At 45.7% G+C, this 24779-nt stretch overlaps 1 protein-coding gene across 4 annotated transcripts in view; it reads left to right on the top strand.

Moving 5' to 3' along the window:
• GATAD2A (GATA zinc finger domain containing 2A) overlaps positions 1–24779 on the top strand; it is a 106576-nt gene that overhangs the window by 19890 nt on the left and 61907 nt on the right. For all 4 annotated transcript variants that reach the window (XM_044253781.1, XM_044253777.1, XM_044253775.1 and 1 more), the window contains exon 2: positions 21639–21727. In XM_044253781.1, coding sequence (XP_044109716.1) covers positions 21713–21727 — 15 coding nt within the window. In that variant the 5' untranslated portion in view covers positions 21639–21712. The remainder of the gene's footprint in view (positions 1–21638; positions 21728–24779) is intronic.

The following is a 24779-nucleotide window of genomic DNA, read 5'->3' as shown; positions in this document are numbered from 1 at the left end:
GCCCTTGCAGCTTCTCCGTGCACTGCACCCACTTTCTCTTGATCCTCAGAAGGGTTACCCTCTTTCTAGGTTAAGTTTGCCAGGAGCCTTGCCTTCTTGTTTCTTGGTTCCTTACATGAAAGCACTGAAGGCTTGATACCTGTCTGAGAATGAGAGAGACCAGCATCTGAGATAGAGTAGTGTCCTGGCAGGATATGGACAGTATCTGCAAGTTGGATTAGGAAATTGGAGTAAATTGGAGTAGGAGTTTTGGGGAACGTTTGAGACTGTTGTACTTTGTGGTTGCTTGGCCTCAAAGATAGCTAGCTGCAGCTGGGGATTGAGGGGCGGGTAGGGGTGGTTGGAGAGGGTAGAAGCAATGCAGGGTTGATGAGAAAGTCTGCACTTGTAGGTTGAAGAATCTTTTAGCCTTCCCTCCTGCAGCTTTGTCCCCAGACGTGGCACCGCCTGACCTGCCCTGTTGAACAGATCTTTTGATTTGAATCTTCAGACTTAATTCAGTCTAAATGAGGTGATGCCTTTGAGCACACTTTAAAACAGTGGCCAACCAGTTCCTTATCCAGGGCTGCCTGCTGTTTGCTGAGTGAGAAGTGAGCCCCTGTGCCTATTCCCAGGCAGCAGGTCCCTGCAGTGGTGTCATGGACCAGCCCTGGCTTTGCCCTAGATTGTTGGGTATAAGTTCCACTTGCCACTTTCCTAGTGATGTGACCTTGCTGACTGAACCTTACCCTCTGTTTCCAGTTTCTAAAAAGGAGGTAATGTCTACCTTGAACAACTGAGTTGGAAGGCGTTAATAAATTCAAGTGGCTTAGCACAGGGCCTGGTGTGTGTATATAGTTCAGTGGGTGCTGTTACGATTAGAATGGATGAGGTAGGGCACAAAGGCACTGCTTTGCTTCAGGTGTGGAACATCTCCACACTTGGAGGACAAACTGTCCCTGTATGCTGTGTGCCCCTTAGAGCCATAGCCTGTCTTCATGTTCTAGATGGAAGAAGCTGGAGTCCACTAGAGAGGGTGACACTTTTCTAGGGCCACCTTGCTGATTATTCTACAACTGGGAGTGGGCTCCAGCCTTTATGAGTTCAGATTTTGTATGTATTTTCCATTAGCCTGGGTGCCTCTCTAGTGATATAGGGTAGCTTGGTTGGTGGGGCCCCACTAGGGGAAAGGAGATAACCCTTTTCCTGGGTTTGCTAAATCTCATGTTCTGATAGTGCCTCCATGTGTGAGATGGGAAGGTATTTGCCAGGGGTTCTTGGTTTAAGAACCAGGAGGAGCCCCTAGCACTTTTGGCTTTATCCCTAAGTAGTCTCTGACCTGGGATGGGAAGTGGGTTGCCTCCTGATGGTGTATGTAGTGGCAAATGGGAGATCCTGGGACTGAATCCTAGGCTCCTTCCAGACTTACAGCTCCCAAGCTGGCCTGGAGATAGGATAGATAGGCTTTGCACCTGAGTGGTTTACTGTTTTTCACCCTGGGTGGGTTGCTTCGCTACCTGGCCTCAGCTTTCCTGTCTGTAGACAGGGAATATATCTTTGATCTCCTAGGATGACTGTGAGGACAAACAGAATATTCCCAAGTAAGAGGTATCCCAGCTCCTGACTCCTCCATTCACCTCTAAGACAAAATTCTCCCTCCAGATGACGCCACTGCCGGGTGATCCCCGTAAGGTTGCACATCTCAATTATCACACAGTGAAACAGTCAGATTGAGGCTTTGGGTTTTCTCTATAACAAAATGACACCATAGCCTCACAATTTGGAGGTCTTTAGAGCTCATTGTAAGGAGATCTCACCTAAAAAGGTCATCAAATTATTTGGAAGGGAAGTGGAAAAAAAAGGAACCCTGTGGCTTTAAACCTGCATATAATCCCAGCATAATATTTCCTCTAATCCCAGTTGTTCTGTGCAATTAGCCTTTGATTTAGTGGCTGTTAAACTATACTCCACACATTCTTACCTTAGAGGCAACTGCTTGACATGACTTTGGAGGTGAGCAGGTTTCAGGCCAGTATTCTCCTTACTTGGTGGGATTTTTGTGGTAGTGATAAGAGATTTTTAGTTTTATTGTCTGTTTTGGGCAGATTTACTCAGCAGGTTCTGAAAACTTTGCCACTACAACCTTATTCACATCTGTAGAGGAAGCACATTTTTCCCTCCAGTTGTTCAGTGGTTTGGGGAAAGTAGGAGTGTAGCAAACTGAATTCTTGGCTTGAAGGCGTTGGTTGAATTGGTCAAGTCACTCCACACCTGTAGTATTCTCAGGACTTGTGTATCATTGACAGAACATTGCCAGTTCAAATGATTAGATTTTATTTTTTTCATAAAACATTTTTCTTTTTTTAAGATTTTATTTATTTGACAGAGATCACAAGCAGGCAGAGAGGCAGGCAGGGAGAGGAGGAAGCAGGCGCCCCGCTGTGCAGAGAGCCCGATGTGGGGCTTGATCCCAGGACTCTGGGATCACGACCTGAGCTGAAGGCAGAGGCTTTAGCCCACTGAGCCACCCTGGTGCCCCTCATAAAACATTTTTAAAAGATTTTATTTGACAGAGAGAGCACACAAATAGAGTGGTAGACGGAGGGGTGGGGGAAAGATGCAGGCTTCCTGCTGAGCAGAGAGACCAATGTGATAAGGGGCTTTAGGCTCTATCCCAGGACTCTGGGATCATGACCTGAGCAGACGCAGATGCTTAACTGGCTGAGCCCCCTAAGTGTCCCCGAACTTCATTTTTTGTTGTCTCATGTGTTACTCCTCTGCATGTAAAAGGGTTTGCACCCACCCCTTCAATGGCAATGGTTTTTTCAGAGAATTCTGAATCCCCACCTTCCCTGGGATTCTTTTTTTTTTTTTTTTTTTAAGATTTTATTTATTTATTTGACAGAGAGAGATCACAAGCAGGCAGAGAGGCAGGCAGAGAGAGAGGAGGAAGCAGGCTCCCTGCTGAGCAGAGAGCCCGATGCGGGCCTCGATCCCAGGACCCTGAGATCATGACCTGAGCCGAAGGCAGCGGCTTAACCCACTGAGCCACCCAGGCGCCCTTCCCTGGGATTCTTTTACATGCACTGGAACCTGGAAGATTCCAGGTTTGATTGGACCTTCTTAGCAGTTTGTATGTGGGTTTTCTGTCTCTTCCTTCTGCTTCCCAAACTTTGAAATTTCTCTTGTTGAGGCTTTTGTCTCTGGTGAAAGCCAGGGAGGAGGTGGAACCTCCAGTGTCAGTAGTAGGAGTTGCCTGGTCTGCTTTTGAAGTTTTCTTGGGCAAAGATATTAATATACCCAGTTTGGATGGAAATGAAATTGAATCCTGGTAGTCAGTTTATGTTTATCAGACAGAACATTAGAAATGTAACTATGTTTGATCCTTGGGCCCCAAACAAGTTTAGAATTCACCTGGGACTACCTTGCTTCTGTGTGCCGTTTTACTGAACATAACACAGACTTAAAGATGAGTGGGGCAGCCCTTGGTGTTACAGACTGAGGCCTGAGAGGAAGAGTGGCCTGCCCCTGGTTTAATTTGTAGAAGGAAGGAGAACATAGCTCTCTGTTCTCTCCTGGAGTTTCCTTGGTCTGATTTCTGTCATCCTTATTTACTTGTTTCTTTTAAAGATTTTACCTTTTTTTTTTTTTTTAAAGATTTTATTTATTTATTTGACAGAAATCACAAGTAGGCAGAGAGGCAGGCAGAGAGAGAGGAAGGGAAGCAGGCTCCCCGCTGAGCAGAGAGCCTGATGTGGGGCTTGATTCCAGGACCCAGGACCATGACCTGAGCCAGAGGCAGAGGCCTTAACCCACTGAGCCACCCAGTGCCCCTAAAGATTTTACTTTTGAGTAATCTCTGTATCCAGTGTGGGGCTTGAATTTATAGCCCTGAGATCAAGAGTTGCATGCTCGACTAACTGAGCCAGCCAGGCACCCTGTATCCTTATTTCTTTATGGTTGGGTCAGCTAGTTATCTATCTATCTGTCTATCTAACTAATTTTTAAATTTCTTGCTTAAATTCAATTTAATTAACATACAGTATATTACTTGTTTCAGAGGTAGAATTTAGAGATTCATTAGTTACGTGTAATGTATAGTGCTCATTCCATCACGTGCCTTCCTTAATGTCATCACCTAGTTACCCCATCCCGCCACCCCCCACCCCTCCAGCAACCCTCAGTTTGTTTCCTATAATTAAGAGTCTTGGGCGCCTGGGTGGCTCAGTGGGTTAAAGCCTCTGCCTGCAGCTCAGGTCATGATCTCAGGGTCCTGGGATCGAGTCCCGCATCAGGCTCTCTGCTCTGCAGAGCAGAGAGCCTGCTTCCTCCTCCTCCCCTCTCTCTCTCTCTGCCTGCCTCTCTGCCTACTTGTGATCTCTGTCAAATAAATAAATAAAATCTTTAAAAAAAAAAAAAAAGAGTCTTTTATGGTTTGTCTCCCCTCTGTTTCTTATTTTATTTTTCCTTCCCTTTCTTTATGTTCATCAGTTTTGTTTCTTAGATTTCACATATGAGTGAAATCATACAATATTTGTCTTTCTCTGAGTGACTTACTTCACTTAGCCTAATACCTTCTAGTTCCATCCACTGGTTTGGTCAGTTCTGTTTTGTCTAGGTTCCTCCTTCCTAATTAGGAGGTCCATTGATAGGTTTCCTTCCTCATGGCCTCTTTTTTTGTTTATTTTAATTCAGTTAACAGTATGGTGTTATATTAGCTTCAGGTGTATAATATAGTAATTAAAGAATTCCACACATCACATGATGCCATCAGGATAAGTGAAGGAGCCTCATCTTTTTTGAGTCCTGACATCATCATGGTGTCTGTAGTATAAGGATAGGACAGGACATAGGGAGGAAGAACTCAAGGCTGCTTCTGGAATCTCAGGGCAGCCTTAGAAAAAACAAAAACAAAACTAGCAGCATTTCCTCTTTTGGAATTGAGTGGGTGATGGCTTTCAATTTTAAGAGCATAAAACTCCTTTTACCTTTAAAAAAAAAAAGTAATGGCACTTACTTGCAGTCCTTCAGGTGACATGTAGGTGACCATTTCAAGATCAAAACAAGCAATTATGGAAATAAGGTGGAATGGGCTAAATGTCAGTTGCTGAACTAGGCTTCAGTGGTTGGCTCTGCTAGTCTGGGGTGGGGTGGGGGTGGATTAACACCCACCTAAGGGTGCTGGATGGTTCTAGAACAGCACAATCTGGTGCTGGAGTGGTCTTTAAACTTTATCACAGAACCGTTTAGAGGAATTAAACATGTTTTGTTTGGAAAAGAGAAGGTTGGGGGTGGGAGCCATGAGGGATTCTAGGAGACCCATTGGTGAGTCACTATTTGACAGAGGCCTTTTCTACTCCTAGTGGCGGTAGGCACCCACTGACCCCCTCAGGGAGTATGGAATAGGCTTCTTCTTTCTAGAGCGACAATCAGGTGAACCTGCCACAGTAGGCAGTGAACGTGGTCAAAGAAGGGGTTTAGCGTTGGGTGAGCATTTCAGATGTGTCCCCATCTTTTGTGAAGGTTAAAATGGTGGGAGAGCTTGTCCACTCTGTTGCCATGGTTGTGGCTTAAGGGAAAAAGGAGACTTAAATTGCTTAGAAAAATTAAGGTAACTTTGATCTGTTTGACCAGACTTCTGAGTCTATGAATCACCTTTGGCTTTTTTTTTTTTTTTTTTTTTAAGTTAACCACTAACATTTAAGAGCTAAGCTGCTCTGATGGAGTGAAATGCTGTGTAGACTCCTCACCACCACATGGTGGAATGAACAGAGAAGGAGACCTGTTGCTGGCTCTGAGCTTCTTTAGCAGGCTGGTTGGGATGGGTGACAATGTTGCAGAGATGTCTTTGCGGCCAGGTGGTCCTAGCCTCAGGTTGTGAGTCACTCTTATTATACTCCAGTACTCTGTACAAATGTAATTTTTGTTATATGCCATCTTGTTATGAACAGGATGGGACTTCTGATCTGTCTTCTTCCACTCCCCAGCACACTCCTCTGAGAGGGGACTGTTTTCTTGGTCCCAAGAGGTCTCGTAGAAAAGGTTGGTAATGTTGGACTAGACCATTTACAAGGAGTGTTTCCTTGCACTAGAGAATCCTGGATGGATGGAGTTGGCAGATAACCTTCCTAGACCTCAGTGTTTATGGAAAGTCATAGTGGGAAATAAGGTTTAAAAAAAAAAATGCAGGTCGTTCCAGTTATTGTTGATGACTTTAAATGGAAGATTGTTTATACTTCATCTGAAAAGCATGGAGAGCCCTCAGAGATTTGTGAGGAGAGTGTGCACTTGAATTGAGCAGGGAAGCCAGTCAGGAAAAAGAGACATGGATAAAAGGCAGACATAAGCTAATATGGCCTTGAATTTGCCTGATGGGGAATAAAAAGCAGAGAACAGGTGCCAGAGACACTGTGTAAGGAGATTGGGTGGGGAGTAGCATAATATGAGGGGCTAAGAACAAGTCATCTGTCCTTCAAAAACTCGGGTCCCAGGGCACCTGGGTGGCTCAGTCGGTTAGGCATCTGCATTTGGCTTGGGTCATGGTTCTGGGATCCTGGGATCCAGTCCCACATCGGGCTCCCTGCTCAATGGGGAGTCTGCTTCTCCCTCTGCCCCTCCCCCCCTACGCCCCCACTTGTTCTTTCTCTGTCTCACAAAAATAAATACATGAAATCTTTAAAAAAAATTGGGGTCCCTTCCCTGTTCAACCTATGTTAAACCCTTGTGGTCTGCTGATGGTCTTATCCTGTCCTCAAGGGTCTTACGGCCACATAAGGGAGATAGGATAGGGTGCCCTGAGAGAGGGAAGAGTGGGTATGAGCATGTCTAAGAGGTAGCAGCAGGGTAAGGACTGGAAGGTGACACAGGCTCCGAGATTGTGGGTCTTTGCTTTAAGGGGTTCTAAATTTGAGCAAAGGTGAGGTGAACTGGGTCCTAGAGAAAGTGGTTCAAGGTAGTGTCTACTGCCTGGGAAAAAGTGGGTGTTGGTGAGACAGTCTGGCCTTTGGTGCTGGCCACCAATACCCTTTTGAATGCAAGAGGTATGTCTGTGAATTTGCCAGATTGTGGCCTCTGTTGTGGGGGGGGGGACGGTGCAGAACTTAATCTGTTCTTATGTTTCTTCCTCCCAAACTAATTGTGCTTTGTGTTAGAAGAAAGCGCTAAAAGCAGGTGAAAGGGACCATCACATACTCGTACATGTAGGAAACGTTCTGCTCTGTTTCCAGAAGTGAAGTAATGGCAAATGGATGGAACCTACACGGACACAGCCCATAGTCTGAGGAATTGTAGCAACGAGAGGAATCAGGAAGAGACTCGATATGATTCCAGTGTCCCAAGAGCTGGTTGGCAATCTGCATTTTCCAGATTCTCAGGATTTTCCAACTTGAGGTTTTGGACACTTTTCCAGAGAGACCCAGAGCAATTAAGGCACTTTTCTGAAACATTCACATGAATTATTTCAACAGCTGCTCCTTCCTGGTTTGAGAAAGTTTCCTTTTTTCTTGCATTGCTGAAATGTTTTCAAATCATGGCTCTTTGGGCAGAGTCCAGGGGAGAAGACAGGTGGGCATCCCACAGAGTGACAACACTAGCATTGAGAGGAGGGGAGGGCATGTAGTTGCAGGAAGGAAAGGGGCCTTGGGGATTTGGCATTTGGAAAGAAATGACTTGGGTTCCAGAGTAGCACCTGGTTGGTGATGTACAATATACGCTGTCACAGTCCTGATTTTGAGGGGAGGATGGGAGTGAGGAATCAAGCCAATTAAGTGAGGGTAGCAGCCTGGTGCGGCTTATACAGAGCTAGGAGGGCTGGCATGTGTCCTGGCCCCTGCCCACCCCGGGAAGCCCTCCTTGTAGGACCTGGGCTGTCCCTGAGCCCTGTGTCCTCTGCTGTCCTCTCTGCTGTGTCAGTGGCCAGGAGATCAATCTTCCTACTGGTTTGTATCTGCTCTGTTTACTGCCTCACACTTGTGAGCCCTGTGCTGTTCTTATGGAAAAAAGGGGAGAAATCTGCATACATGCTCCTTGCTGAGGGATTCTGGTTTGCTCCTGTGATGCACTAGAGAGTGGTTGGCGGGTGTGTACATCTTATTAGGAGTGAAGATGAAAATTCGTTCTGGTTTGTGATCTAGGCTGGCAGTCGATTATGTCCTTTAAGCCCTTTGGCTTGTACCTTGGCAGGTAAGGGCTCAGATATATGAGTTTCAATACCTCTTACAGGTTTTGTGCCTTTTGAAGAAAGGGAGTCATTGAATTTGCTACATGGTCCACAGGATACCGCTTGTGCAGTTGAGGCTCACTCCTCCATTAAGTTTCTAGCAATTCAGCAAAGGGCTAAATTAATGTGCTCTTAGAAGAGGAATTGCGGGTGTGCTGATCTTTGCTCTAGGAAAATTTCCCAGAACCTTGAGAAGGATCCAGCCTCAGGATGGTTTTGAGGTCAGACTGTCCCTGATGGTACAGTAGTTCAGATTTGAGCCTGGGCCTGGGAGATAGCTGGTTTGGGTTTGGATCCCCATTTGACTTCTGTCAGTCTCTGTTTTCTCACCTGTCAGATCTGGGCATCAGTGCCACCCTGTGTGAAGTGTGGGTAGTACCCACATCAATGATAGTACCTCATGTGAAGGAGGAGTAATAATGGCAATACCCTCTGTGAAATGTGGTAACCCTGGAAGTTCCCCCACGTGAAGTACCCCCTGGCCGTTTCCCTTGTGAACTGGGTAGAATTGGCAGTACCTTGTTCTGTGGTCATAAGGATTAAATGAAATCAGACATGTAAAGTGCTGGCACCCTGCCTGATATCAAATAAAGAATTCAATAATTCTTAGTCACTGTTATGCTTTTCTTTTCCTTGTTTAGTAACAAAATCTCTGGTCAACATGTTAAAGATGATTCTTTCAGTGTCCCAGAAGTTGACATCAGTTGGCTTTCCTGTAGAAGTTTGAAACTGCGTGCCTAATGGTCATTTTCTCAGTGAAGAGTCAGGCCCTCACCTTCTTGCCCCACTGATGCTTGAGTACTCAGGAAGAGGCTTGGACCATGGGAACAGTAGAGCCCTTGCCTTGGCAGTGGTGTCACTGTGGTCTTGGGGACAGATCTGCAGGGCCTGGGTCTTAGGCTGCATCTTGATGCTGGATGGTTAGGTAGGACCTAGGTCTGTGTGAGGCAGCTGGAGGCAGAGCAGAGCAGTGGGGTGGGCCTTGGAGGAGGCAGGAGGGTCTTCTGTGAGGCTGGCTCAGTAAAGGTTTAGGTGAGTGAACGCCACCACCCTCGAGGCTCTGCCCCTCTACACCTGTGCTGGCTTTGCAACCTCCCTTAGAGAGAGGGCAGATGGCCTGGGACCCTGGGCGACTTCCCACTGAAATTGCTTGGGGTTGGATTTGGCAAGACTGGGGTTCAGAGACACTAGAGTGAGGAAGTTTGGACCTAGCCCATGTAGGACAGTGTTTCTCTGGGATGTGTGCTCTTGTGTTTTCACAAGTTTCGAAGGCTTAGAACTGTGCCTTTGCCTGGAGGACAAAGTGTGTTAGCCCTATGTGTGCTTGTGTGGTGACCTGAATATATTGGTCTTGTGTGTGCACATGTGCTGATTGTGCCTCCAGCTTACTCTGGGGTTAGTCTCAGGTACAGTTGAAGTCCCATTAAGGGCATGGTCTGAGCCAGTATGGCCCTTGCAGTTTTCTTTATGCTTTTAATTTATTTCTGTATTCTTTCTTTTATTAAGGCAGAGGTTTGACGTTTGCATTGCGTCTTATAACACCTCAGAGTTTTAATACTAAAACCTCTTACCAGCAAGGAGAATTTTGACTAGAGGCAGAAGCAGCAAGCAAATTATGAGACTCTGGTCTTGCCATCGCTCCCCAGAAGGCAGCCCTTAACTCTTCGTAAAACTTGTGGGGGCAGTTTGGTCTTGTCTGCTTTGCTTCTCTTAGAGCAGGGTTTTCCAGGCATCTGATCTTCAGTGCAGTTTTCTTCCTGCTTCTTAGATGCCAGTTCATGGGCTGTGTTAGTCAGGTAGCAGTTAGACCAACATGCTAGTCAGCAGAACTAGCAAGCAGGGCCCTGTGTCCACCCGGTTCCTCCTCTTCCCCCTCCTCTGACCCTTCTGTGAGGGTAAGTGTCCATGCGGGCACTGGTGAGCTCTGATGGCTGAGAGAAGCCAGGTGTGGCTCACCCTCACCTACACCTTGGCTTCAGTTTACCCTGTAGGGTACCTGGGGATGGTGAAAACAGTTGATGGTTCTTTTTTTTTTTTTTCTTTTTTAAGATTTTATTTATTTATTTGAGAAAGCAAGATCATAAGTAAGCAAAGAGGCAGGCAGAGAGAGAGAGGGGAAGGGAAGCAGGCTCCCTGCTGAGCAGAGAGCCTCATGTGGGGCTCAGTCCCAGGACCCAGAGACCATGACCTGAGCTGAAGGCAGAGGCTTAACCAACACTGAGCCACCCAGATGCCCCTGACAGTTGATGGTTCTATGAATACCCTCCCCTGGGAGCCCCTCTGTTCTTGACATCCTCTGATCATAACTTTTATTGTTGGATACATTGTCAGGAAAGTGTGCCATCTGTTTACATCATTTCTCAATTTGTTCTTTTTTTTTTTTTAAGATTTTATTTATTTATTTGACAGAGAGAGATTACAAGTAGGCAGAGAGGCAGGCAGAGAGATAGAGGAGGAAGCAGGCTCCCTGCTGAGCAGAGAGCCCAATGCGGGACTCGATCCCAGGACCCTGAGATCATGACCTGAGCCGAAGGCAGCGGCTTAACCCACTGAGCCACCCAGGCGCCCTCTCAATTTGTTCTTAATTGGTGTATGTAGTGTAAGCCACTATTTACTGATAGATGTTGCCATTGTTACAGTTTTTTCCTTCTCCATTTGCAGCATTTTAGTCCTGCAGTTTTTGTGATTGCTGTGGTACATCATCAGAGTTTACAGCAGTGATGAAGCATCTAGGGCCAGGAACCAGTTCATTGTCCTGCACTTTGCTGCAAGGTCTCAGGACTCATGGGCTGGACATGTGGCTTTAATCAGGGCCATCAATGCCATAGTGTGGTTGGTGGACAGTTCAGCTACTTCTGAGAAGTTACCAGTTGGGGGTGCCTGCCTGGCTCAGTCAGTAGAGTGTGTGTGACTTTTGATCTTGGGATTGTGAGTTTGAGCTCCACGTTGAGTGCAGAGATTACTTAAAAATCTTTAAAAGAACAAAAAAAAAGTTACCTGATGGTATTGACTATTTGACCTGGGCCTTGATGGTCAAAGAAATGAATTCTGCCACTTAGGGAAGCTTGGTTGGTCAGATGGTTTTAGGCGGTTTTGTATTTGAAGACCTGCTGTCAGACTGGATTTCTAAAATTCTACCAAGCCCCACCTTCCTGTCTGAAACTCAGCTTGGGGGTATCTGGAAGGTTTGTGGTTGGACAACACTGGCTGTGCTGCCTGCCTGGGTACTCACCTGCCCCTTTGGATTTGGATCTAGTCAGACCTTTATTGTTTGGGGAAACTACCAGCTTAAATAGACCTGTGTCCCTGCTTCTTGGTCTCCCATTGCCAGCTTGGAAGATAGTACCCTTCTCGGGGATCAAGGTGGCAGAGGTCACCTGAGGCTCCATGTCTATCCAGCTGTAGTAGGATGGCTGGTGGATAATTTCATTGGCAGTGAGAAGACCGGGAAAAGAGGTGAGGTGCAGTTTAGGGGTGAAAACTGGAGATTCTCTCCCATTTATATTTCTTTGGTGAGATTTCTGCCATCCCACCAACTGCTGACTGACCAAAATAGTACTGTCTTGTCTTGGACATTTCAAAGATAAGTTATGTGAACTACTGTGGGTAGACTTCATTTAGATTTCAGGACTGTGGAGTTCTTTTCATCTAGGCCCAGGTCTTCATTTGTATGTATACAGTAGGGCCGTCTTTAGAATGCTGCTCCCTCTGGGTGCTCTTGAATAATAAAAGCTTCTCCTTCCAAAGAAAAATATGCTGAAAAGTAAGATACGGTTAACACTTGAGCAGTACTTGTAGATGATTACCAGATGGTGGCAGTCTATCTGCTCCCCCTCTCTTTCTAAATTTGAGTATAGTTGACGCATAATATTACATTAGTTTCAGGTGTACCAGTGTAGCTGTTATTCTCCAGGACCATGACTTGTGGGGAACTAAGCTCAGCTCATGGCCTTTATGCTGCTCCTCAGAGAGACTTGGTGTAATTTACTGGTCTTTGTCCTGCTCATGAATATGTAGATCAGGGTTGGTGCCTGTGTTGTCACCAGATGAGAGTGAGTGGGTTGCTGATTTAGGGGCTGTCTTCACAGCTTGGAGAAGGTGCTCAACTGGTAGCTTTGCTCTTGCTTGCATGGTACATGCAGGCTCCAGGTCACCCAGACCTGGCTGTGGAGGCACGTGGTACCTCTGGTTAGGGCCCACGATGCCTCAGTGGTAGTGGATGATAACTGTCTACTGGTGAAAGGAGGAGTCTCACCTTTCCAGGAGGTTGCCTTTATGATAAGTAAGGTGTTGCTTCTTTAAAAGCAAACTCAAGAAAACTTGCCTAAGAATAGAATGGCTGGAGGTTTTATTTCTTGACATGAAAATAAACATGACCTGGCAGCCAGCTATAAAGCTAATAGAGGTGATTGAGATCCTGTAAGATGTGGAGGCAGCCTGGATGATATGTTCTTGGGAATGAGGCTGGCTGCCGTTAGATTTTCTGTTGGCTGCCCTAGAGATGGAGGTGATGTCTTCTGCGGGTGGGACTTTTTGTGATCCTCACTCCCAGATTTTCCTGTTTTGACTGGTCCTGGAGACTCAGGACCACTCTTTACACATCTGAGGAGTATTCTTTGTATGTTTTACTATCACAGGCCACACAGGGACATAGGTGTTTGGCAAAGGAGACTGACTGCCTGCTTGCCTTTCCCTAGTCCGAGAACCCCAGACAATTATTTTTGCTCCTCTTTTAATCTGTACCGGGGCAGTTGACCAGGAGATAGGGGTGCTCTGGGCATTCCTGTCTGAAATGATGGGCAATGAAATGTCCTCCCTCTGTGTGAGTTGGTGCTTCATATTGGGGTCACTTGATGTTACTCTTTTTCTAGGCAGCATCATCCATGGACTCAGCTAGTGTGGTGAATCCCCTGGGCCTGGCTTTGCCTCGCAAGATAGTTGGGCTTGGTTTCTTAAAATTTGAGCAGGTGGGTTACAGTGTTTTCCTTTTCACTGATGCTGATTGGCAGGTACACTGTTTGGGCTACTTGTGTGGATCTCCCTTGTGTAGAGTTGGTTGTGTCAGGAACTCAGGCTTGCACCCCTGGTGGGCATGTGTTAAGTTTCCACATCTAACCCAGATGCTCCAGGGAATAGTTTTGGATTGGGCTGTGGTATCTCTGGCTTCCATTTTAGGAAATGTTTATGTCTAAGACAAGCTAGTCATTTTTACCATTCACCCACCAGGCATTGCTTGATTGCTTGGTTCCCTTGATTCCCTTGGTTAGAGATAGAGCTGGAAGAGGTATATCCCAGGGAGATGGGGTGCTTTGGGAGGTCAGAGTTGGGGTGAGATAAGCATACTTAAAGTCCATCTGAGACGTAATGTTTACTGCTGCTCTCATTTTACCATTCTACGTTTTTCCAGTGCCATTTTGTGTAGTTTATTTGGAGAGTAGAGGGTGTTAGAGACATGGCTTGTCTGGGAAGCATTGGGTTCTTGAGTCATACATTTGGCTGTAGAATACAAGGCCTGTGGGCTTTGTTCTGTACACAGTTTGGCCTCAAAGGGTTAAAATGTATGTGGTTCTACCTTAAGAGATGTCGTGCTGAGGGAAATAAGCCAGACACAAAAGGACAAATATTGTATGATTCCACTTACGAGGTCCCTAGAGTTGTCAAATTCACAGAGCTAGAAAAGTGGAATGGCGGGTGCTAGGGGCTGGGGTGGGGGAAGGGGGAGTTAGTGTTTAATTGGGGACAGAGATTCAGTTTTGCAAGGTGACAAAGTTCCGGAAATGGATGGTGCTGGTGGTGAGGGTTGCACAACAATGTGAATGGACTTAACACCATTGAGCTGTAGACTTACTAGCTAAATGGTCAATTTGATGTTACTTATATCTTAGTACATTGGGGGGAAAATGGAATTTTTCTGAAGTCAGAAATGTCTTGCATCCTTATGAACCTGCATTTTATCCTCCCAAGAGTTAGTTTAGGGAGAAAAGAGCAAAGGCACTCACATTTTGATGGCTTAGCTTGTGCTGGATACTATGAGGTTAAAAAAAAAAAGAGAGAGATGTGGATATGTGTGATTCTAGAAGGCTCATTATAACATCATTTTGGGAATGTTGGAGCACAGGGATTCCGTGGGTGTTTTTTGGTCCCCACAGGGGTGGGGCTTGGATGCACTTTCTCCAGCTGTGTGGGGGGTGACGTGGGACTCCTAGAGTCTTCAGGGGACTTAGGAGAGCAGTGTCCAGAAACAGATTGAGGTCTTTGCTACTCCAGTGCTTGACTTGGAGATTGAGGGTATTCCTTGTTTCCTATGGCTGTTTGTCAGCAAATTTCCTTAATAGTAGTGTATATTGGTACATGTACACAGAATGGTAGACACCAGTTCTTAGTTTCTCATTAACAGAGATGTTATCTCCTCTTTTGTTCTTGTGTCATTTTCTTTGAGATGTCCTTTGCTAATGTAACATACCAAGCATCCTCAGTGCTAAACACTAACACTTCAGACACTTCCCAAAGTCTCAGACATGTCTAGATAGATGTGGACATTTGATTAATGAGCATTTTAAATATAGGGGTTTGAAGTTTTGAACTTCTGTGTGGACTTGCCAGGGCAACTGTTGGGGGGCAAGGTGGAAACTCTAGGTAGGAGTTGAAATATGTCGAGGAACAACATTAATGAGACTGCTTAGCGTAAAGCTTGTTGGTTCTGAGAGCCTGCCTGGTGCCAGGGCTTGTAACTTGGTCCTTTGGATGGTCTTGGTCCTTCAGATGGTCTTAAGACTTGAGTTCTGCCCAAGGGCTCAGGTGGGCTCCTGCAACTAGTTATGATTCATCAGGAGGGAGCGCTAGAGCATTCAGGTTTGGTGGTATGAGGGGAGGGATTCCTGGAATGCCCAGGAAAAAGGGATGGAGCCAAGCCTTGGAGAGGGAAGGGATCTGTTGGAAAGATTGTACTGAGTGTTTTAGGCTAGAATAGGAAAGGAGGAGGGGAGTACAGGGTGTGGGTGCTGGGGGTAGGTCATGCTTCTTAGCAGTGACAGAGAAAGCCTTTCCAGATGCAAGGCTGTAGAGGTCTCTGGAACCTCCCAGTGATACATGAAGCTCTCTGCCTTTCTCCAAACACAGTATAAGGGAGGGTGGGAAGAGCTTCCCCCAGGGGTTGTGGTGGCGCTGTGGCCTTGACTATCTCAGTGTTACTTCTTCCTGGCAAGTTGACTTGCTGTTCTAATTAAGGGTAGGGTTTATATTTATATTGCTATGTTTTTGCCTCAGGTCCATGGTGGAAACATAGTGGTTGGGTATTTATAACTCATGGAGGATGCCATTTCCTACTCTTGGTTCATTAGGCATTGGATAAAGAGATGAACAAGAGCTTTTTCTCCACGGTGTTTGGGAAAGAGAGCCTAATGGGATGCTGGATGTCAAATGTCAAGATCAGCTGTGCTAAGTGTTGAGGCTGTAGTCCTCAGTAATAGAAGGGGGAATGGGGAGGGACTGCTTTGGGAGAGATGCTTAAGTAACAGGTGCTTGAGTCTGAAGGATGAGTGGGAGGAGGGAAGGGTTTTCCCAGTTATAGGAACACTGTGTGCAAAAGCCCAGTGGTGGAGGCAAGATGTGGCAGTATGAAGAATTGAGACAAGATTAGTGTAAGCCAGGAATGTTGTGTGTGTATATACATATATACATGCATGTTAGATGACTTCATAGGGTCACATGGGCCTAAAGCAGGCAGGCCCTCAAAGGTCAGGGTAAGATGTTAATAAGCATTGGGGGGTTTTGAGGGGCTTTAGGAATGGCTGCACTGGCATGGTGTGGAGAGTGGATGATATATTCCTCATTGAGGGCATGGTGATCATGGCTAAGGAAAGATAGGCAGGGACAGATCAGGGGCCTGGAGGGCACATACTGGCTGTTACCCAGCTGATGCCTCCTAGGTTTGACAGTAGAGACAGGCCAGTTCTGGTTGCCAAGGACGGGCTTATGTAGCTGGCCTCACTGTTGGCTCCTTGGCTCTCATGGGGCTGGTTCTTTGCCTCTCTAGTATGCCAAGTCATGCTCTCCCCTACTCCATGGGGACAGAGGGTTAATGAGGCTCCATGCTTTGGAGAGAGCAGGTACTGCTTTGTGCCCTGGGGCCAACTCAGAGCTGGAGCATCTCCTTGGTGTGCCTGTGCCCTGACTTTTTGTTGTCGTGTGTCTGGGTCACCTCTGTCCCTTTGCTACTCATTCAGCACAGCCTGTCAGGGCTGCAGTTTCCTCCTGCATTCAACAGGTAGTCCCATGTTTTCAGCTTCTGGGGCTGTACTGTCTCTGTTGCTATAACTCAGTTCTGTCTTATAGGTGGAAGCAGCTGTGGAGATTGCGTATTTGAGTGGGTGTGGCTTTGTTTCAGGAATACCCTTCATAAGGACCACTCAGGCAAGTTTGCTGACCCTGGATTAGAAATCGAATTGTTGGCCCAAGTTAATCATTCCCTAGCCAGCCAACGCATAGGGCAATATGACCTCTGGGCGTCCTTGTGATGTTTTATGGTTGCCCTGCCTCAGTTCTTGCCTTTCTGATAAGGCTGACCCGGGGAATCCCCTCCTTGACAATCTGGTGGTGCAGTCTCTAAGACCTTTGCTAGAGATGGTCTAGGTAACCCTTTTCTTCAGGGGCACTCAGTTTTCATGGAGCAAGTAGACTTTGTGGACTTACAGATGGAAGAAGGTGAAGGGTATTGTTGGGTTTCATCTTAGAGTTTTTTGTTTGCCTCATGTTATTTTCCAGAACTAGATTAGAACCAGGGTGATAAATATTTGGTTACAGACACAGTTGAAGAATTTTTAGATAGCACAAATGTTTGGTGAGTGCAGATGGTGGTAGAGGAGACCAGAGGTGTGCAGTTTCTTTTAGGGCCGGGCCTCAGATGAGGCCCTTTGGGGGTGCCTTGGAGAGCCCAGGCTGTTTAGGTGACTGTGGCCCCAGAGATCCATCTCTGTGCTGGCCATGGATGCTGCAGCTGGAGTGTGTCTGCAGAACTGGAGTTCCCCAGACAGCAATTGGTTTTTGGCCAGTGTTCCTCCCCTCAAGTTTAAAGGGAGCCAACCTTTTGCCTGAGCTAGAGAGGATGAAATGGCAACAAAGGACTTCTGTTCCCCAAAGTGCAGTGACTTGATTTCATGTAAATTACTATGGCTACCTTCTTACCGAGGGTGATTGCCCCCCTAAACTGGGAAATCATTGTGTTTGGGTGGGTTTCAGAGTTGGGGTGGTACGTGTGTGCATGGGTGTGCACTAGACCCTGGTGTGGGGGTCAAAGCGAAAACATAACAGTTTATCAAGGGAGTGGAAGAGTCTCTTAATGAGTTGGTAATTGTGTACTTAAGGGTTACTTGATACTGTTTTAGATGTATGGGTTGGAAATAAAAACAGTAAAAGCTCTCTAAACCCAGCCAATGCGGGTTGATGGCAAAACAGTCCAGATGATGTATCAGTAAAAAGCAACTACAGTTTATTTTAGAGAAATGCTCCTAGTTCTGATGGTGCTAAGTGATCTCCGCCTGGTTTCTGTTCCTTTGTGAATTTCACACTTTGTATGGGGGGACTAATGCTCTGGGATCCTCATATAGGTTCCTTTTCCTTCAATGTTAAATCATCTCCGCCTGTTCATTTCATAAATATTTATCAAGCACCGGTGTGTGTCTGACCCTGTTCTAGGTGCTTGAAATAAAAGCACGCATCAGGCAGACAAAACACCCCTTTTCTTGTGGCATTTCTGTTCTTATTGGGTGAGAAAGTCCATAGATAGTAGCTGTAAAATATGGAGTAAGCAGAGAGGCTGGGCCTGTGAGAGAGAGCAGGGTGGGCCTGCAAAGGAGACATTTTGAGCATTGACTTGATGGGGAGAGAAGGGAGCATGGACTTTGAAGGGTCTTCCATCTGGGGGGTGAGAGTGATCAAGGCTGAGGGAGCAGGTGTAATACAAACACTGTAACAACTACTGTTAGAATAGACCATACAAACATTTCTGAGAAATTGTGTGAAGCTAAATATGAACTGGACATTTGCTGACATTTAGGGATTATTATATGGTAGTTATGTTTTCAAAGGTCATTTTCAATTTGGGATGCTGGTTGAAGAAGTGATTGTTAAAATGATAAAGTATCTGGGATTTTGTTTAAAACATAAAAAGAGGGGCGCCTGGGTGGCTCAGTGGGTTAAGCCGCTGCCTTCGGCTCAGGTCATGATCTCAGGGTCCTGGGATCGAGTCCCGCATTGGGCTCTCTGCTCAGCAGGGAGCCTGCTTCCTCCTCTCTCTCTCTGCCTGCCTCTCTGCCTACTTGTAATCTCTCTCTGTCAAATAAATAAATAAAATCTTTAAAAAAAAAAAAAATAAAACATAAAAAGACCCCAAGGTGGGAGGGTCTTGATTTGTTGAAGGCATGACCCGGGAAGCCATCCTGGCTTCCTGGGGCAGGATGAGCAGGTGGGCTCCAGGCAGGCCTCGGGCCAGGAGATGATAGTGCTTCACAGAGCAAACACCCAAACATGGTGTGGCCAGTGGAGGTTTGAGAATGTTGGGCTTCAAATGTGTTTGATGGCAGAACCAATAGGATTTCCTGATGGACTGGGTAGTGGGGTAGTCTTATCAGGAGGGCAACTCCTGCTTTTAATCTGAGCAGCTGAAAGACTGGGTTTGTTGTGAGCTGAGATGGGGAAAGCTATGGTTGAGTGTGAAAGTGGGAGTTTACTTTAAAATTTCTTGTACATTGCATTCTATCCTGTGATGCAGGATGTGTATTGTGATTGACACATTAAGATGGCCTTCTTCCTTGCAGGGTTAACTGTCTTGGAAATTGTCATCCAAAGTGTCTTGTGGTCTTACAGAGTAGAATACTGGATCTTTGTTGAGTATCAGTTGTCCACAGGTACATGGGTGTATTCTGTTCATCCATCTTTCCTCTGTCTTTTTCACACTGTCTTGGTTGCTGTAGATTTTTTTTTTTAAGAGGGGGAGGGAGGGGCAGAGGGAGAGCAGATCTTAAGTAGTCTCTATGCCCAGTGAGGAGCCCAGTGTGGGACTTGATCTCACAACCGTGAGATCATGACCTGAGCCAAAATCAAGGTGCCCTTTGGTTACTGTAGCTTAATGGTGGGTCTTAAAATCAGGTAGGGTAAGTCCTCCAAATTCATTCCTCTTTTTCAGTTGTTTTCACTATTCTAGGTCCTTTGGATTTCCATGTAAATTTTAGAGTCAGATTTTTTTTTTCTATAGAAAAAATTCTGGGAATTTTTTTATTGGGTCTGCATTTAATCTGTAGATCAGTTTGAAAGAGAATTGACACCTCCTGACCCATGGACAAGGCATGTCTTCATTTAGGTTTTCTTTCATTTCTCTTAGTGATGTCTTACTATAGTTCCTCTTTATAGGTCTAGAACATTTTGGGGGTGGGGGTGGGCAGTGAAGCAAAGTTTATTGAGTGATATCAAAGTGATAGCACAAAGCTCCTGAGGAGGGAGGGGACCTGAGAGGGTTACCCTTGAACATCTTTTTAAAAATTAAATTTGGGGCGTCTGGGTGGCTCAGTGGGTTGAGCCTCTGCCTTTGGCTCAGGTCATGATTTCGGTCTTGGGATTGAGCCCTGCATTGGGCTCTCTGCTCAGCAAGGAGCCTGCTCCCCACCCCCCCACCCCCCCCGCCTGCCTCTCTGCCTACTTGTGCTGTTTGTCAAATAAATGAATAAAATCTTAAAAAAAACACACACACAAAATAAAAATTAAATTTATCCTGGGGCACCTGGTGGCTCACTCGTTTAAGCGTCCGACTCTTGATTTCAACTCGGGTCATAATTTCAGGGTCCTGGGATGGAACCCCACGTTGGTCTCCATGCTCAGTGGGGAGTCTGCTTGAGGATTCTCTCTCTCCTTCCCTCTGCCCTTCCCTGTATGTGCACACACTTAAGCTCTCTGTCGAAAATAAATAAGGATAAATTTAATTTTTTTAAAGATTTAAGTATTTCATATTTATGCTGTTGTAAATGGATTTTTAAAAATCTGTGGAAATACTGCTGACTTGTATTGACCTTGTTCCTAAGAGGTAGGTGTTCGGAAAGCCTCTGCTGCTGGGCTTTCCATCTCCATTGCAGAGTGAGGCCATGGCTCAGGTGATATGAAAAAACCAGGGTTAACAGTGTCCACTGTGTTTTCTGGCCTGAATGGGGCTAAAAAAGAGTGGCAGAAAGTGCCCCACTCCCCAAAAACTAGCCCAGATGGTGGCTACGGCTGGTCCTGGGCCTCACTGAGGAGGATGCCATGTGCTCCTTGGTGCCCAAAGGTCTTTCCATAGAATTCACTGATGTTTGCTTTTTTTTTTTTTTTTGCAAGTTCTCCTGTGGGAGTGTTTCTCACTATCCATGAACTGTGAATTGCTGTGAACCCAGTTTAAAAATAAAGGTTTCATATCAGAGCCAAGCTCCTGGTAGTCATGTGAGCACAAAGAATGACAGCAGAGGTGATACTGACAATATTCACCAAGCTACAACTGACAGCACTGCCTAGGAGTCTGGTTTGGCTCGTTCTCTAGGTTTAGCCTCTGTGGGTGGAGCCCTGCATATCTGATGTCACAAAGGAGGGGGAAGTCCTAGGGCCACACGTCTCTGTGACCTTGGAGAGTTCTGAACATTCTTGATCCTTAATTTTCCTGTCTGTAAAACAGGCAGCTGGTTCATCTCTGGGCAGTTTTGTAATCCCTGTAGAAATGATCCTCAGAGTAAAACTTCGAGTTGCCCTATGGAGGTAAATTCTGCCAGGCTCCAGGCACATGACCCTCAGCTTCTTGAGGGCAAACCCTACAACTGCCTGGAATGGTGGGTGATTTCTCTGCCATTTTTGTGAGGGAGCGTGGACTGGGGAGCCAAAAGGTTATGTCTGTAGAGGGAGATCTGGGTGACTCTGGACAAATTCCTGAATATTAGATCTATCATATCCCTTGTCTGTAAAATGGGGATGATTGTGTAACCCAAAATTGTCCTTGGGATTCAAAGAGGTGGGGAGTTTTAGCATAGTAACTGGAACTCGCTACTGAGCACCTATTAAATTCTAGATATTACTGTTTCTGCTATTAATGTTATTACTGTTTTAACCAGAATGTTGAACCATTTGCTATATATTCAGTATGTCAGGATGTGGCTGCTTATTACCACCTCATATCTCTGACCATATTGCTGAAGTCAGTGTCTGGGACGCTAGGGTTTATTGGTTAACACTGTATTGGGTCATAGGTCAGAGAGTGATAGAAATTTATTTCCTCAGCCTGTCCCCCTGTGGAAAGTAGCACAGGCACAGTTGTGGTTGAAATCTAAAATTTTGCTATATAAATTTGGGTGGGAGATAACTGAAAATCATCCATATATTCCAGAAGATTTCCTTGGAAATTCAGTGTTTCTTTTTCTCTCTTTTACTTTAGGTTGGTCAGCACGTTGACACAAGTTGCCTTTTGACGTAGCTGCCGCCATGGCCAGCTGGTAGGACTAGCATCCCATGCACAGAAGCCAGGTGAGTGTTTGGGGTCTGGTATCTGTGGAATGACTTGCCCAGCTTCTTGGACATTTGAAACTGAGCACTGCTTGAGAAGCTTGCAGCCACTTCTAGAGGAAAGGGAGGGAAGCAAGTCCCTCCAGGATTGTGTACTGGATTGTCACCACGGGATCACCAAGGCCCTGCCCTTGCTTCCAGGGAGGCCATTTCTTCTCCCTTCCTGTCTCAGGGTTCACTCACTTGAAAAGCCCAGGCCTAAATGGAATAAACCTTCCAGGGAGTGTCAGGAGTAAAAGATAATCCTGGCCAGGTGGCCTTTTGCCCTCTGGCCATTTTTGTGATTTCTCAACACTGACCAAAATGAGTAGAATTTTTCCCTGACCACTCTCTATGGCACAGGGCCTGGCACTAGTGGTTGGAGCTGGTTAGCCTGACATCCGACTCATTCCTGTGCGGAAACAGGCAGCCTGACCTCTTCCTTAGGGCCCTCAACTCAAGGACTGTCAGAACCTAGCAGGACTGATCTTGACCCCTGGGTGGGATTTTTGTCTTGTTATTAGCAGGGTTTGCCCAGCCATGTTTTGGCTGAGGACTGTCTATCTGGAGAAGAACTTAAGAACTCAGAGTTAGAACTTTAAGGCAGGTTGGAGACCTCCTGGGTTGGTCAACTGCTTCCTTTTCCAGGCCAGCCAGCAGGTGACTTGCTGAGAGGTATATGCCACTCTAACAGCACCATAGTTGCATGGAGTGAGAACCAGCTGCCTGGATTTGCCTGCTTCTTGATAATAGTTGGGATTAATTTTGTGAGGTTTTGGCTCTTACTTGCATGTAGCAAAAAAAACCACACGAGCATAGTCAAATTAATCCTGTTAGTGGGAAAACAGTTCCAGAATGTTCTTTCAACAAACAAGCTTTATCAGTACTTTAAAAAAATTTTTTTGAAGATTTTATTTATTTGTTTGTTTGTTTGGGAAAGTGAGCTCAACAATGAGTTGGGGAGAGGGGTAGAGGGAGAAGCAGATTCCCCGCTGAGCAAGGAGCCCAACTTTAAAAAAATTTTTTTAACAATCAAGATCTAATTTGTCTACCATACATTTCACTCATATATAGTATACGATTCGGTGATTTTTGTTTGTTTGTTTATTTAATAGTGTTGTGCAGCCTTCACCTCTGTCTAGTTCCAGAAAGAAAATTCCATCCTCATTAGCTGTCACTCCTTATACTCCTCTTCCACTAATCTGCTTTCTCTCTCTACGCATTAGCCTGTCCTGGACATATCAGCAGAGTTACCCAGTATATAACCTTGTGTGTCTGGCTTCTCAGCGTACTTTTTGAGGTTCATCCACATGGTAGCATGATTCAGTGCTTCGTACACTTTCATGGCTGAGTAATAATTCCATCACATGGATGGACCATGTACTCATTCATCTGGGATAAATTTGGGTGTTTCCACCTTTTAGCAGTTCTGAATAGTGCTGCTGTGAACATTTGTGTACATAGTATGTGTGGATGTATTTTTGATTCCTTTGGGTATATACCTAGGAGTGGAGTTGCTGGGTCATAATGGTAACTGTTGAAGATTTTGAGGACCTTCCAGACTGTTGTCGTGGCAGCCGTACCATTTTACATAGCCCACCCCTGCCTGAGGTCCTCAGAGTTCTGGAGACAAGAAGTAACCTCAAGTCTGTGCTGGTTTCCCAGAGCTAGATGAGGTTTGGATCATCAGTGTTGATGATGCTTGATACCTGGTCCTGGTGGCATAATGGGACATCCACAGGGGGTGGGCCTGGCACTTGGCTGTTGATAGGCTATCTTTAGACATTAGCATTCAAAAATCAAGGAACTTCACATCTGAAAAAATATCTCACTTGAACCCCAGCCCAGTGGGGTTAGGGGCTTCCCTTGTCTTGCAGCTCAGGTCATTGTCTGAAGGCAGTGGGCTAGTTTAGTATTCTCTGAGGTTCTAGGATGGGTGCTCCACCATTTGCCTGGTTCTTTGTTAACTCAGAAGTAGTAAGTACATGCTGAATGAATGAATGAATGAATGAAAGCAAGCTCCTCCTTTCCTGTCACAGGGCCAGCAGGGAAGACACAACCATAGCATTAGAAGCAGACAGTTTGGGGGTTTAAACTCCTAGAAGTCATCCTAAGTGTTCTTTCTGGCCTTGCCTCTCCCTACCCAGTACATGAAGGGTCTTGATAGGAAAGGGGCAGTCTGTGAACAGTTATGGCATATGATAGTTAATGCCAAACAGGCAAAAACACCCTTGAATAATTATTTTTTAAGATCTGTTAATATGTCAGCTTATACTTTTTGTTGTGGGGTATAAGTCACCTCAGCAATTTGGGTTTTCTCTGGTTAATACTAGCCCATACCCACTTTTAATTGTACCATGGCCTGTGGTCATCTAGTATCTTCCCATTCCTGCCATCCAGGACTCAGTGGACACAGAAGAGGAGCGGGGCAGGAGGAAGGTAGGTTACTGATGAACGCTGAGGTACTCACATAGCCCCCACACAGTGCCCCACCATGTACACAGTGGAGGTGTGTACACCTTGGGTCAGACTGCCAGCTTGGGCTAATGGATGTGGCATCTGCCTCTTGAATTTTTCTTGTCAGGAGCTGTGTTTGTTCAAGTGCACACTGTTAGTGTGCTGAATGACTAACCTTATGTTGGGTGTTAAGGATTAAAAATGGGTGTGGCTTACAGAAATACAGTTCACAGAGAAAGTGAATGCGGATGTCTCTAACCAAGGTATGGAAAGATGCTCAGGTCTTTCTGATACTAAGAATAATGCTCTTTGGAGCTTCCCCAAAACAACATTTCTGACCTTTTGTCCCCAGAGGTGGATACCAGTGTGTTGGTGGAAATCAGGCACTGCCATATGTTGCCTTTAGAGGTTCACAACTCCTCAGAGAGAGATTGGCTTACCCTTTGCTCCAGAAATTCCACTTCTAGAAATGTATCACAAAGATACACTGTTAAAAATAAGAATTGTGACAAGGATGTTCCTTACAACATTCTGAAGTAGCAAAGATGGAAATGACTTAAATGAATGTCAGTTGGGA

The sequence above is a fragment of the Neovison vison genome, chromosome 6, assembly GCF_020171115.1.
Source record: "Neovison vison isolate M4711 chromosome 6, ASM_NN_V1, whole genome shotgun sequence".
In the NCBI taxonomy this organism is placed as follows: domain Eukaryota; kingdom Metazoa; phylum Chordata; class Mammalia; order Carnivora; family Mustelidae; genus Neogale; species Neogale vison.
The sequence above is the reverse complement of the archived record's forward strand: the minus strand, read 5'-3'. Positions and strand labels throughout refer to the sequence as shown.